Source organism: Mugil cephalus, chromosome 20 (assembly GCF_022458985.1).
Source record: "Mugil cephalus isolate CIBA_MC_2020 chromosome 20, CIBA_Mcephalus_1.1, whole genome shotgun sequence".
Lineage (NCBI taxonomy): Eukaryota > Metazoa > Chordata > Actinopteri > Mugiliformes > Mugilidae > Mugil > Mugil cephalus.
Window position 1 is genome coordinate 14331463 of NC_061789.1, and position 16133 is coordinate 14347595.

Here is a 16133-nt window from a genome sequence, read left to right on the forward strand (position 1 = left end):
GATTCTGTGGTGGCCTTGTGTGAAAAAGAAGTCTCATGCTCCCCGAACTTCTCTTTCACAATTTAATCCCCATGAATTATGGCGTCGTCATCTTGGAATGTGCTTGTGCTATCAGGGAAGAAAAAACCCATTGATGTTTTAACCTGGTCATTCAGTGTATTCAGATATTCAGCTGACTTCATACTTTGAGCATAAGTCAAGATTCAAGAATTATTTATTGTCATTATGTGTATGTAAATGGGTGGTGGCTACTGGATAAAGTAGTGCAAATATAAAAAAAACTGTAGAATAAGCACTATAAAGTAAAATACATAAATAAATAAAGTAAGTCAGCAAGGGAGGGGTCAGTACTGCCCCCAGAGGCTTGTACAGTAGATACAGGTGCATCACTTCATCTGCCTCTCTTCTTACCCTGATGCCCCATCACTATGGAACAGGGTAAATCTGGACTCATCAGACCACAGGACATTCTTCCATTGCTCCAGAGTTCAATCCTCATGCTCCCGAGCAAACTGAAGCCTTTTTTTCCGGTTAGACTCACTGATTAGCCTCCCTTGACTTCACTTGGTGTGGAAATACTCTTACTTTCACTATAAAACATATCCCTGAGTGTTTTTCTTCTGTTTGATTTCACCAAATGTTTAAGTGATCGCCGCTCACAATCAATCAGGATATTTTTCCAAACACATATCTTTCTCAAAGTTAGGGTTTCTCCACTATCCTTCCAGTTTTTAATAATGCGTTGGACAGTTCTTTGCCCAATTCTTGTAGTTTCTGTTTCACTCTCCTTAGATGTTTTCTCTGCTTGATGCATGCCAATGATTTGACCCTTTGCGAAAACACATCTTTTCCACATCTTTTCCACAACCACAGGATGTGTCTTTCAACATGGTTGTTTAAGAAATGAGAAGCTACTCATTGCATCAGTTGGGGTTAAATAACTTGCCGCCTGCTGAAAGATAATTGCCTACGCAGTAATTATCCATTACTTAAATCCAGGTGGTGCCTTTTTTCTTTTTTTTTTTTTGGCCATCCAGTGTAGGTTTGCAATGTATTTCATGCACACAGCTTTGGTAAATAAGTTTAAGTACATACACATCCATTTTGGGCATCACACATTTATTTCTAAAAATAATAAAATACTTAAAAAACACCATTCTTTCTTCGGTCATAAATAAGAACATCGGTTATTATGATTAATTTTCAAGATTTGTCCAAAGAAAAGCCACGTTTTGGAAAGAATTTCTAAGTTGATAAGTGTGTATCAGATGATTTGTGTCCCTGCCCTTTAAAATAAATCACAAAAGCGCTGTGTGTGTAGCCACACAGTTAAGCACAAACATTTTTGAGTTCACAAGTTTCATCGCTGGCCAGTCCCACAACTGGCAAATGTGGCATGGTGTACTTTTTAATTAACAGGAATACAAAATATTCGTAGTCGAGCATAGTTTCATTCTGAAAATCTTAAGTGGAAGTGTAGTGGTTCCATGCGTAACTTGACACTGTATGCAAAGAGAGAATCTGGGTGTGAAAAATGTCCATTGGCAGCCACCGTACTCTTATTGAAGCACTTTGTGGATATTGTAAGATAATAACATCTAATGTGATATTTAAAATATGCTTGCATATACATACTACATTTGTTCTTGATTTGGTACATAGAAGTTAAAATGAAGTAATTAAAACCAATTTGAAGTAACTTATGACACAACATGAAACTTTTTATTGATTCAAACTTTAAATCATGGCATATTTAGGAAAAATATACACATACACCTTATTTATTCACACAGTCCAAACATTCAAGAAAAGAGAAACACATGTTCCTCGGCTAAGTTGCTCTACACATTTCATTCTGTTTTGCCTTTTGTGCATTTGTATACTCTATGGATAACTATAAATAATTACTTTAGCATGGAGTGCAGTTTTTTTTGACACGGAGTCCTGAGGTGCCGTCCGCGGGACGCTAGTTCTCAGTTTTTTATTTTTGGTCTGATGATCACAGAGCAGATTGCATTCTTTCTTCCGTTTCTTGAATATATTTCAAACTTCTTGATCTGTAACTCAAAAACACAGATAATAAGATAATAATAAGAGAAACAAATACAAACAAACTAATAATACAAATTGTACAAACGTGCAATATATACCGCAGTCACTATAGCTAGTTTTCACGGAAATCTTATTAAAAGGCACAGTAATAAAAAGATACAATTGCCATATTATAAATTCGGATAAATATCGAAAAATGTAGTTTACATTTAGATATCACTGTTATTGCACAGTTACATTTCAGAAATAACTTTTAATTACTGCACCATTACCTTTTATTCGTGCGTCTGCTCTTCAACACTTTGTGGGAAACCATTGCTACAGCAACTATAGCAAGAAACACAGCTACCGCAGCCAGTCCGGTGAAGACATTACGCAGGTAATCGACGCCAGTACCTGAGACAAGACACAACAGAGCAAATTAAAACTCTTTAACAACTATTTAAACATTTTTTGATTTTCTGGGGAAGCAGCAGAGTATGTGAATTTTCAAAACACAGACGTGAAATCATATCAATAGATCACAGGGTGGCGCTATAAGAGCCACGTCTGTATCATCAGATTATTGCCGTTGAGATTCACTTTCAGTGAACCCATTTTTGTTGAACCGACCAAAATCAACATCAAATAGATTCTTATTTCTGCTTCCAAGTGTCCAAAAGCTGATGAATCTTGTCCTCTGAGCCACTGAGCTCCGCTGTTATCCTATTAAAAAGACATCAGGGAGACACACTGCTACACTGGGTGGCACGTTCTTTCATTATCATGTCATTTCTTTAGACTCAGCCCCATATTCACCATCATTCAGTCGGAAATACTAAGTAGAGCAGGGAACGTGTATTCATCCGCCGCTGAAAATAGTCCCAAAGAAACTCACTGCACCCTGCTGTTTTGGGAACACATTGTACCTGTTAGGAATATATATTTGTGACTAATGTTTTTGTCTTCACATGGACCCAGGGAACATTGAGTTTGACAAATAGGCTAAGAAAGTCTGAGAAGGCCAACCATTACTTTGTTGGTTTAAACACTGGATGTATGGCTTAAGATCTTTAGACATATATATATTTTTTAATTTGTCCAAACTAACCTTGACTTTTAGTTTAGGAGTTTCAACCTGCAGTAACCTAACATCTGATTTGGAAGTCAGAAATGACTGATGAATGGCCCAGTAATGAAGGAGCAGGTGTTGCAGCACTTTAGGGGCCACGGGGACAGACTCATTAGTCCGGCGTAAACTCACCCTTAGTGTTAAAGCTAGTAACCAGCATGTGTTCGGTGTTGTTCAGGTGGCCGTCGTTGACCTCCGGCTGGATGCCCAGGATGTGGCACATCAAGGGGTAGATGTTCACCGTCTCAAAGGGGCCCACCTCCAGGTTCTTGCGAAACACCGGACCCACTGCCCTGAAGAAAGGCTTCATGTCCATCTCCACGTTGTCGAAGCCGTGCTCTCCTTTGTTGAACTGAACAGGGAAATACTGCAGAGACAGGATGGAGAACACAACTCGCATGACCCAGTTTGTTAGATTTAATTAGAACTTTCAAAGGCGCCTATTTTAATAAGCTGAAGTGTTACACGTCTTGCCCTGCTCCCTTTTAGTCAGCAGAGGGAGGTGTTGGCCAAGTGAAAGAGAACGAAGGCCTTTTCTGTCTTTGCGACCAAAATGAGACCATTTTGAACATTTGCTTTGATACTGTAGATGTATACGTTGTGTCTACTACCAAAATCATGTCCTAGAACTATGTAGGATACCCAGTTATCTAAGAAATTATGTAACAGTCTTGACATGGTTACCCTTCTGCGGGATCAGTCTAAACATAAAAGGAGAGAACAAAGAGTTAGATAATGCTGCTGTGTTCGTGGCCGGTCAGACTTCAGATAACCCCGTCCCTCAGCGAATTCACGGGAAAGATTATTTTCCTCGTATTCAACATTTTAGGATCTTAGTAATTCATTCTTTAAACGAAGTCAGGATTGGTTCTCGGTGCGGACTAACACATTCAGCTGTAAAGTTGCTGCACACTGGAGTGGCTGAGTGAGTGGGGAGCCAAATGAAAATGCCAATTTAGAATTTTGAGGCACGAATAGCTTCATGAAGCATTTGAGTGCACTGCGTGTCATCAGCCAGGCCTGGATTATCCCAAGGATGTGCAAATGCACTTGATTAAAATTGTAATGTACTAAGATTAGAGTTTTACTCCTTGTTTCGGGCTGGAAAGAGCCCAGTTTCACAGTTTTCCAATGAGCACATTTGAAATAGTTTAATCACTTGCGCAGTCAAGATGCGGAGAGACTTCTAAACTAAACTCAGTGACGGGTTGTTTATCTGGTTATGGGTGAGTGCTTGTCGTTTGATTTCCTTGTGACTAATATAGCGCATCGCAATCACGTAAAATCAGCTGACAGTTGTTAATAAGTTACAACAGCTATTGATTTCAAGGGGTAAATGAGTAAGACGTAAAACAGCTGCTGCACGTGTCTCTATGTTACAGACATCAGTGATATGTTTGGAAATGTGATTTGCCGTGGCTGATCGCAAAATTTGAATATCTCAACGCACCCCGTTGATGACATATCCAGTGTCGGCCCATAAAACGATGGGGAGAATGCGATTGCTTTTGGCGAAGTGGAGGCGCTCCGGCATCTCTTCCTTCTTGTATACGTGGAGGTGTGGGTGAGCCCCCTTCAGGGCGTTGTAAACCGTGTCCAGCTTGCCCGGTTTGGGCAGCAGCATCCCAGAGGGTCCGTAGTCCACCAGGTGAAAGGACACGTCTTTGAAGGAGAAGCCCGGGATCTCGGACAGGGTGATTTCTTTCGCCAGTCCGTTCCGGTACACCGTGGTCATGCCGTGGTCTGCCGTGATGATCATGTTCAGGCGGTCGGTCAGCCCGTGCCACTCGGCTGAGCTCCGGATGTAGCCCACCGTCCGGTCCACCTGTTTGACCATCTCTCTGCGCTCCGGCGAGTCCGGGCCGTACTTGTGGCCCGTGCCGTCCGGCTCGCCGAAGTACAGGGACACAAAGTCCAGGTCCTGGTCTCTGAACCAGCTCATCACCTTGTCTACGTTCTCTCTCCAAGCGGTCTCATTCTTGTAGTTGTAGAGACTCGGCTCCACTTCTCGAGTCATAGCAGCCTCTCCCTGGTAAGTGGAAGCCGTGCCAGGGAAGTGAAGAGAGCCAGCTTTTAGGCCCTGGAAGGACGGGAAAAGAGGCCACATTAATATAAATCAGACATATGTACGCACGTTGACCGGTGTGCAAAAGGTTCATCCGTTCATCCTGTGGGGTCAACATACAAGGGAACCGAATGAGTAGCTGCTGGACTGTGATTCATTTCCTCAAAGCTGAACCTTTTCAGGCAGACTTACGGCTGCTCATTTGCATGCAGTTGACATCTATGCCTGCAAAATAATTTGCAATTTAAGTGCGGTGATCCGCCAGAAATCATTCAGCAAAGCTTCAGAGGTGTTTTGTCAAGAGAAATGGTTTCTATTGCTGTAAACAGCCAAACAGTGTCTCACAGTGATAAGATGGAAATGGAGCTGCACGGACCTGTCTCTGTGCTGTGATCCAGATAGGCAGAGTGCCATTGTCCCACCACTCATTCACAAACTGACTCTGATAGTAAGACTTCTTCTCCTGGGTGGTTGTGTTGAACCACATGTTGTGGATCACTCCGTGATTCTCAATGTAGCGGCCTACAGGAGAGAGTCACTGTCAGTCTGCTTGCATTCATTATTCATAGCGTGACACATTCTCATTAAAAATTCTATCAACTTAACGGGCTGAGTGGCATGACGCTTTTGGACAAGGTCTTACGACCAACTTCGGAGATTAGAGGAATTTAATTTCAAGGAAGTTAAATTTCTTTTAGCAGGCACTGATGATTTGAGAGTCAAAATAAGAAAGGGAGCAGAGAATTCTTCCCTCAGTCATCCAAGCATAATCATCTTACTCAGCTATAAAAGCTGTTGGACCCTGGGACATTCAATTACAACTAATTCCTTTTTCCTGTGGCTTTTTTCAATCCCTGCAAAGTAAACTCAGAGCGGTTTCCTATTCCGTCATGATATGCAGATCCCCTGCCAAGTGGGAGCACTGTTGGAGAAAATGAAACACTTTACCTGTCAAGAGGGTGAAGTGTGTCGGACTGGTGATGGTGAGGTACGGCGGCGTGACATACAGGGCCTTCACCCCATCCTCTGCCATTTTGTCGAGGTTCGGCGTGTCCACGTCGCGGTCGTAATCCCACCGGAAGCCGTCGAAGGAGATCAGCAGCACCTTCTGTTTCTCTTTGTTCACCGGGGCCCCGAGGACGGACGAGGCCCACAGGAGGCAGAGGCTCGCTGTCCACAACATGGCGATCGCTTCTCAACTGACCGGCCCCCGCGGGCGAAAGCTCTCATTTACGCGAAAGATCCACCTCTCGTCACTTCGCCCCGAAACGTCCGGAGCTAACGGCTTCGGAGCAAAGTTTCACCAACTTATCTTATCTTGCAGATTGGACCCACTTTATCTCAGCTGTTTTCTGCATGCAGACCGATGCTGTTTATGGGCCCGTTTTATGGCGGCGAGTCGTGTTCACGGTGAATTTTCTCCCCTGCCTTGCTCTTGAGGACTGGCAGTAAAGCAGATTAATCTCCCCGGTCGTCGTAGTTGTTTGTTTCCCCCCCCTAACTCCCTTGTTGATGCTGTCTTTCTGTTTGTCTGCCCGCGCGGCTGTGCGTCGGGAGTTTCCTCTGAATCACTGACAATGGGGGAATGACACTTTGATGGGTTTCACCTTGAGTTGGGATGGTGCATGATTGATCTGACACCAGGAAAATGAAGAGGAGAATGAGGGTATATATTTCCTCCTCAGCTAGCAGTGGTCCCTCGGGAAGAAAAGGCCCTAATAGACACGTTCACTTCAATGACTCTTGTGTGTACGTTAGCCCCGGGATATTGTTTAAAAGATCTTTAAAAATCTATATTGATCTTTTCAGCGATGGCCATGAAGATGGACAAACCATTAAAAATGAACCGCATCCTCCTCCGTGTTTAAGGCTGTCTCATCCAGACGCCGCATATCACTGCATTGTGATGCAACCTTATCAACGTCCATCAAATTGCTAGACGCGCTAACTCTTCAAATTTGTTCTTTATTGTGTGTGTCCTTGGCAGAGGTTCAAGGGAATAGTCTAATCTTTATGGAGATAAGGGATAACATTCATCAGCTTTCATTTACCTCATTCATATTCATTAGCTTTTCCTCATATTAACTCTATCCGCTTGTCGTCCACCGTCAGCAAGATTCGGAGGAGTGTTTTTTTGGACTGCTGAGACCGGTGGAAAGCTCAGATCTGCGCTGCGAGAACTTTATCAAACGCACACACTCTGAACTTGCGGGGCGTGCAAACTTTATCTGACCCTCTCAGTCCTGCGCAGGGTTTCCACAGGGATTCTCACATTTTCTTGAAGAAGAAAAGTGAGTTATTTATTATTATTTTTTCGCTTTTAGCACTCCCTGCTGCCGGTACGCAACCACTGCAGTGCACCTTCCCCACACAGGAGGCGTAGAGAGAGAGAGAGAGAGAGAGAGTGCATGGGAGCAAAACGCAGACTGAGAACTTGGTGTTTCTCAGGATCGAATTCAGACTTTGAGTCAACAATTAGTACTTAAAAGTGCGTGCTGCACATTCTGTCACTACAGCCCCGAGTCATTTCATCGGCTGTTTGTAACGTCGGGAGTCTGTTCTTCACATAAAGATCGGCCAATTAAATGAACACAAAAAGGAGATCAATATGTAGAAAGGCACACCAAACACCGCCCGAGCGCCGACGTATGGAGCGCCTCTTCACACATAAAGCAGCAGTAATCAAGATAATCAAGAGTTTGTCACTTTTGGAGTCGTGCTGCCCTTGAATGCGACACGTTGGGGCGTGCAAACACATTGCAGTTATTTAGCGACATATTGTTGACTCTTAATTAATCCCTTGAGATCAAGATAAAAAGACAAACACCAAAAGATTTTTTTTTTTTTGCTGCCTGTTTAGTTTAACATAAAGAGGCTCAAACAAACACGCAGAGCTAAGCTTCTCAGTTAGTGCTGGGGGGAAAAAAAAGTTTCTTATATTTGCTTCAATGCTGCACGTCTGGAGTCAAGGATTTATTCTAATCTTTATAGAACAGGCCTAAATGTCACCTGAGATGTATAAAGTGTGCTAAAAAAAGTTTTTATTGTCATCTCTGGAGTCTGGAAGGTTTAAATAAATCACTGCATTTTGTCAGGTTATAAAACGTTTACATCTCGGCAAACATTTGAATTTCCCGAAACGTTTACACTTCAGTCAGAATTGCAGATGAAAGAGAAGTGAGATCCAAATGTAAAACACATAAACTCGACTGCCCCCTTTATAGGTGGAAATAAATGCTCAGCCCATTCTGTATTCTGCTCACCGTGGAGCTTGAGTGGCAAGCTGCTTCTCTCCCCGCTGCGACTGGAAGTAGACCATCAAGTTCACGCCAGCGTGCCGAGATCGATGTGTTTTGAATTGTGAGCAAACAAACTTTTAATGCATGAATGGCTTATCATCAGGTTACGTGTAAGTAAGTCAGAGCGTAAAACTCGAATCCACAGGGAAACTCCGCTGGAGGTGCGCCGCGCTCTCGCGTGTTGTAACGACTGCAAAAGCGAGAGTTTAAGAACGCGTCCGATTCGTTGTTAATTACTGCCGGTGTAGCTGAAACAAGGCTCGGTGTAAAGCATCGACCGCAACCTAAACAATATGTGTAGCCCGTGTAAACGCGCCTTGTTCAAATCTGGACCAGATCATGAGGGAGTGTGTTTTGGACGCTGTCTTTTCAGTTATATTCCCTCTGAATTAGTTGGTGTTTATTCAGCGTGGCATTTTGTCGATATTTAGAATCAACAGTTCTGAAATATGCTTTCATTATTGAATCAGGCCTGTATAATTTAAAACTGGCTCTGAGCAATCTCACTGATTTTATTTTGTTAAACTTGTTTACCTAAAAAAGTTTTCTTTTAACAATGTGACAGAGAAGGATCATCAAAATCCACTCTATCAACTTTGGTGAGTTTCATTTCACTGGCGTTACATGGACAGCATATTCATATATATATGTATATGTATATAAGTATATGTATGTATATATGTGTATATGTATATATATATATGTGTGTGTGTGTGTGCGAGGTCCTAGAACATCTTTTTTACAAAGCGGTTCTGCCCAGAAATAAAACAGAAGAACGAGATTCTTTTTCTCTCTCCCAAATTTATTAGAAACTGAAAATTAGCAGAGTTGGAGCCACGTATTCTACACCGCTGCGACGTGGGCATCTTTTCAAACACTTGTTTGAACAACTGATTGTTTTACCGCCTCCTTATTTCTGTCCTTCCTGGAAACTTGTCATGGCGGGGCAAATGTGCAGAAAGAATGGATTTATTCCATCTGGAGAGAAAAAAAAATCGATCGAGTGTTTACTTGGTTATTAGAAGCTAATATTTTCCTATTGACTTGAAAGCTTTACACCACACCTCTGTAGTTGGATTGAAAATTCTGTCCAGTGGAATACGAGGGTGGATGTACAGCGATCAGCCACAATATTAAAACCACTGACAGGTGAGTGAATAACATTGGCTATTTTGTGACAATACAATGTTCTGCTGAGAAATAATTGGACCTGACATCCGTGTGAATGTTACTTAGCCATTTACTATCCACCAAGCCATCGGATGCACTGAAACAAGCCCCTCCCCTCAACCCACTGGACCTAAAGGCCCCCACTAAGGCGTCGGTGAGGTGAGCATACATCATTGTCGGTAGCTAAGGGTAGCTTTAACCATCTAATGTCCTCGTCACCGCGTGACTAAATTCAGTCAGTCGGTGCCTGTCTGCGTATGATTATATATTTTCTATTTCAAAGAATAAATGTGAATTCTGTTCCTGTTGTGCATGTTGACACTGATTTGATAACAGTGGCATTAGCATTTAGAGAGGGTAGCAGAATAGCACAAGACGCATACATTATTAAAACTAAACAGCAGGAATCTGACAACAAATATTCCTATAATGTAGTTGCTCTTATTATTATTGTTATTATCTTCTGTTCTCTCTTTGTTATCCGTCGCTTGTGGAGGCTGTGTCAGCAAGAGTTATTTAGCAGTACATCAGAATGGACAAATATGAATTCTAGTTAATGATCGATGAAAGGCTCAAATCACGATGACTCACAGATGATGGTAATAAACATAAACCATACGGTGTATTAATAAAATAGTTGATATGCACTGTTACCTTGGGCTTTGGAACTTATGACCGTGGGGTTTAACATGAATGTGTACACAAGTATGGATGACATTACAACGTTTTATGGTAACGTTATCGTGACACGTCTACATTTGTTGTTATTACTGAATTTGACCTGATTAGAGTTTGATAGCTCACGAAATTTGATCATAAGCAGGAAAAACTCTGGCTGTTGAGTCCTTTACATATGGTACTTTTGTGTTGTATTATTATTTTCAATGATTTACACAATCATTTCAGTTTAAGACACCTGGAAGTTGGTTAAGTGTTTCCAAATTAACATTTCAAGGATGAATCTAGCAATGCGGCCTCTTTTTCTTCTTCGTCAAATCCCACAAAATTACCAGTAATGAGCAGACCCTAATAACAAGTGTTGTTTGTGTTTCCAAAAACCTGTTAATTCGTCCCTCTGTGCCACAGAGCTCCATTGTTGTCCCAAAACTATTAAAAAACACATCGGTGAGTCACACTGCTGCACTGGGCAATGTGCTCCTTCATTACCATGAACTCACAATCCCACTGTTTATTTTGACTCAAACCCACGTGCGCAGGCCTGCTGCTTCAAATGCCCTGCAAGGCACCGAATTTATATTCATCCGCAGCCGAATGCAGTCCCAGTAAACGCGCTGCTTAACTCGGGAAAAGTTTGATAATATTGGCAATCCAGGCCAGCGCCTTTGGTTTAGAGCGTAGGTCTTCAACAGGAGGTCTGTGACCCCTAGGGGGCTGCAGAGGTACTGCAGGGAGGTAGGTGGTCTTAATGTTATGCCTTGATCACATAAAAGAAAAAAAATAATAATCACATAAAATATATTCTATAGCGATTGTAGCTTTAACGTCCAGGAAGGAATGCTTTCACATTACCAGTGGATAAGATTGATGAGCCAACCTGTAGCATGTAGTTAACGGTCGTCATTGCCCTGAAATATCTGTAACTCTGCTACGTGTCCCGTATGTGTGTGTGTGTGTGTGTGTGTGTGTGCACCGTGCACAATGTGTGTGAGGCAGAGAGAGGCAGGATGAAGGTGAGAGAATGAGTAAGAGCTGGGAGCAGAGTGGAGGAGGCTCAGGTTTGTGGAGGCAGCTAGGCTGATTTGCGGCTTCATTCCAGCGCGTGGGCCCTTTCAGGCTCTGTTGCCTGTAACAGGTTGACGTGATAAACTCTGTAGCGGAGCCAGTCAGATGTGGCACATCGGAGGCGCGCTCCACCTCCTCCTCCTCCTCCTCCTCCTCCTCCTCGCTCCTCGCTCCTCGCTCCTCTCCCCTTGGCCTGGCGTCTCGCTGTGGCGCTGTGGGGCCTCGGTGTGCTGGCATTACACTTTTCGCACAGTAGTAATTGATTTCTTTAATTTGCTTCAAGAGAAACTGTTGTCAGCCAAGCAAGCAGCCATTTTTCAGGCCACTTTAATTAAATGCCAGGTCTTTAGGTGTGATATGAAATTCGTTTGGCTCCTCTGATCTTCTACACCTCAGACAATTCATTAACATTTCCGCTCCTGCCTTTATGTTTTACACAAAGCTTCAAAAAAGAGCTCATCAGTGACATTTCGGCTGCTGCGCTATACATTCAATCATTTATTTAAGTGCATTTAAACTAGAGATTAAGTGCAGTGTGGCTGTTTCACTCGAGATAATGCGGAATTTGTAGAGCCAAGGAATTCAAGAGAATAACACAGCAGGCTTTCTGCTGGCTTTATTATACCTTATATTGTAACTTTTTTTACCTTACAAAATGAACTTGGGAGACTAATGGAATTAACAGCAGCGAATGTGAAATGAAGATTCGTGCACTGTGTCGTGAACAGGTTTCATCCTGATGCCCTCTGTTGCTTTCACGACAACCTCAAGTGCTAGGAATTACAGGTTTAACAGTATCAAATCTCTCTCACGTCTCACGTGTAGCATCTGATGAAACAACACTGGGCAGGTGCATGTTCAGCCTAAAGCAGCAGCGCCATTTGTTTCAGCTGTAATAGCAGGGCAGCAGGCACACCTCCCTAATAATATCCTGATGCCTCCCCACTCGCTCTGACTCAGAGATCCTCTGAAAGGCCCCTCTCCACTCATCCTCTCAGAGTGGCCTTCCTCTCATGGAGATGAACAGCAGCTGCCTCTTCCTACCTCCCACCATACCTCAACACATCAGCAGCACTCTGCCCGGCTGCCTTCACGCACCGACAAATACGAGGCCCGCCACATGGCGAAGACCAGCCTGCTGCCGTTCGTGTTTTATTATGCTTTTGTTTTGTCCAGGTGATCTAATCAACCCGCTTTTTTAAAGCAGGCGCACAAGCCCAGCATGACTTTGCGCTCTTTCTGCTGGAAAAAAGTTCCCTCAGCTGCCATAAATCTAAGGAGAGGAGAGTCCTTGTCACTTAAGCCCTTTCTCTTGTGTAAGTGAATCTTGAAATGCAGCAATAATGTACGTCTGCGCATCGTGTTTATCAGTCACATGCCGACGCTCTCCTGTCGGGTCCTTGGAGCAGAGAGACTCATTTACTCCGGACAGTTAGCATTTTCAAACCGACTTTTTGAGCTCGTCATCTGTGACTGCTCCTCATCTGTGACTGTGACGGCCGTAATTCTCGGCCGTTCGGCAGATTCTCCTCCCCGGCCCATTTCTGCGTTAAAGACGTTTCCTCCGAGGAAGCGAAGCCTTCAGACACTCCTCCAGGTTAAACTGAGGGGAAGCAGACACTTCAGGACCGACTCGGAACGATCAACAATACGACACTCTCCGCGGGAAACTGTTATAAACGCAGGTACGACGTCCTCTCGAAAGCTATATTGCCAACTGAGAACATGACATTGTTTAATACTGAAGACAGCTATCGTATATCCACTCCTAATTCCTCTCAGCTGCAAAATAGCGGAAAAAAAGGGGCATTGCAAAAAACAAACAAAAAAAAACATCAGAGGCAGCCAGGATCTCTATGCACAGAGAAAAACAAAATGACAGTGATTTTTTTCAATTTTTTGTGTTTTTTCTAGCAAATTGAATACAAGTTGTTGTGGCAGCACATACTTTAATCACAGAATAAAACACTCCACAGAGTTCCCGTACTCTATGTTACAGAAAGGAAAGCCTTATGTGTTTCAGTCGAGGCCGTATAACCTGCAAAGTGACTGTGCATGCGCAGAATTTAAAGACAACGTCAACTTAAAAATGAAATAATATCGCAATTCACATAATTTACAAATGACGTTCACACTACGGCCACACGAAAAACAAACGGAGAATAATAAAGTCGTCCACATAAACAGGGTTCATGCAGGGCCAGGGCTTCATCCCAAATGCATTGAAAGAAAGGTTTTCATCTGAAAATGGAGCGGGAGGCATTGTAAATGGGACATTAAAAGGAATCCCACATCAATTTCCCACACCAAATGCTGCATAACAGGAGTCATTTTGACAAAGTAGCCGTGTGATTATTTTTTATTTCCATTTGAAAGCAATTAGCTGAAAGGTCCTTCCCTTGAGTTTCTGTGGCAGAATGTGTGGAATGACTCAGGATAATTGCTGTGAAATGAACAGAGTGCCAAGTTGAGAGAAGCACGAAAACCGCAAGGGTTCCCTCTCCATGGAAACGCCCTCTGCCTTTGTCAGTGCACCAGGAAATTAGGCAGCAAGTGATAACGGGGCTTGAATGAGTAACAAATGCAGGGGGGCGAGTGATATTTACTCCATTTCGAGCCATTACAGAAATTGAGTGTTTCCCCACGTCTCACGCTGTGCCTACTGAGTGCTGGATACAGGAGGAGGAGGGTCATTAAACATGGCAGCCGCCGGCGACGCGCCGGAGAAAGCCGCTCGAACAGCACAGCGGTCCGCGCCACCGACGGGCAGGACGGACATAATGAAGCCCGGCGCTGTCGGGCTGTGGCACCAACTGATGATGCCGACGCCCGAGAGGACGACGAGGCCGAAGCGGTTTGCGTTCGCGGCTCATCTCGCGCCTTTCGCCACGAGCTGCCTCCTCAGCTCCTGCCCTAATTGCTGCCTTGCTTGGAGGCAGCTCTCCCTCGGCGCGCCTTTTTTTACGCCCGCCTTAATTACGTCAGCCGGAAAAGGAATGTGATTGTTATTGTCATTACTCTCGTTAGTAATTAAGCAGCTATTGACTCCTTCCCTGCATTCGGTCTGTTTGATTAGGCCTGAGGTCTGGAGATATGGATTAAGCCCTCACGGTGTTGCAGCTGCACGCCGCTGCAGCATACTGTTGGCCGGGAGCCACGCGGGCCGTAACAGACTGAGGAAGAGGAGCGAGCAACTCGAGCACTTTCCGTGTCGTTTTTGGCTTTTTATGCCGCGTCCTTGCCGCTAACGCCGCAGTGCACACATCTCTCGGGCTGGAGGACACGGAAGTTACCAAAGCAGGGATGCCAAGAGCCTGTGTAGCAGGAGAAGGAAAGTCATTTCGCACACTGTATATTCAAAGTTTTTGAAGTCTTTCCTAGGTTTTTCTTGAAATAAATAGTGGTTGAGTGGTAAGCAATCAGGGAAATAAAAGTCAACAGTGCAAAAAAATGATAGCTCTGTCCTGACCTCGGAAAAAAAAAGTGCCTTAACAGAAAATCCTTTCTTGAGGTTTACTTAACGGTTTTTTTCAGTTGCGAGCTTTGTAAGAAGCTGCTAAGAAGACCTTGAGGATTTTTCTTTCCTTTTTTTTTTTTTTTTTTAAAGCTTCTGGAGCGGTCCTGTCCACAGCAGCTGTGTTTCTGCGGGGTCTTTTATTGATGCAGGATGAGCACTCAGCCGGAATAATAAAAAAAAAAAAATGAAAAAACTCAAATGAACGCATTTATAAGAGGGGGGAAAAAAAGAATGAATTTCAAAGCAGATTTCATTCCGTTTTAAAGCAGTCCAACCTTTGACACGGTTATAGAAAGACTTTTTTATCCGCGGAATACTTTTTGTGCTTGTTTGTGTACATGACATTTTAACTTTGAAAATATCGCCGTTTGAGGTGATGCACGTTGAACTGCTGGAGAAATAAAAACGCTTCCCTGGTAGAAGGCTCGGTAAACAATATATAAATAAGGAGAGGTCTTTGCTTCCTTGTATGCTGGTTTCTTTATATTGCATTATCCTACTGATTGCGCAGGAAGAGTGTCAAAAGTGTAAAATTCTTCTTGACTGTTGCTGCTCATTAATTTCTGGAGCATCAGGCTGCTAATGCTTGGGCCTGTTTATTTCATATATATATATATATTTATATATGTGCCTCTGCTGAATCTGTTCTAATGTCGGAGTGCTGAATTTGTGCGTCCGTTTGAATCATATCTAACCCGACGCGTGTGGACTTAAAGACCTTAAAGTGAACATTTCATTTTGCAACCTCATAGAAATTTAAGTGGCTCATGCAAAAGCGGAAACCGCCGCAGAGACGACGTACCACCAAAGGTGACACCGAAATCAAAGAAACTCCGATCGTGCAGGTTGCCATTTTAAAACCCTAGGGATTCCCCTCGCTTTGGGAAAGTGGAAGAGCAAGATGAGAATAATAGTCTGAGTGCAGAAGAGGGAGTTCAGTAATCGTGCGGGAGTGACAAGGACCCAAAAGCAATTCCTGACTGAGCACTAATCCCCATTTTTTTTTTTTTTTTTTTTTTTTTTTTTGTGGAACGCACAGAGAGTGAGATAAGCCCGGAGGTTAATGCAGAGGCGTCTCTCCTCTGTCCTCGACGGTGACAGCCCCTGACAGGCGGACCCCAGCAGCACGCCTTGTTTATGTTAATGTAGGTGGCCTGGGCCAGCTCCCACACTGAG

At 43.5% G+C, this 16133-nt stretch overlaps 1 protein-coding gene across 1 annotated transcript; it reads right to left on the bottom strand.

Annotated features, from left to right (window-relative positions):
- Positions 1–1696: 1696 nt before the first annotated feature.
- On the bottom strand, positions 1697–6503 carry LOC124997924 (ectonucleotide pyrophosphatase/phosphodiesterase family member 7-like). Its single transcript, XM_047571977.1, has 6 exons — positions 6177–6503; positions 5605–5750; positions 4614–5243; positions 3296–3530; positions 2325–2448; positions 1697–2057 (listed from the first exon to the last, which is right to left on the bottom strand). Exons 1-6 carry the CDS (start codon positions 6409–6411, stop codon positions 2000–2002), a joined length of 1428 nt encoding a protein of 475 aa, XP_047427933.1. The 5' UTR covers positions 6412–6503; the 3' UTR covers positions 1697–1999.
- Positions 6504–16133: the final 9630 nt, after the last annotated feature.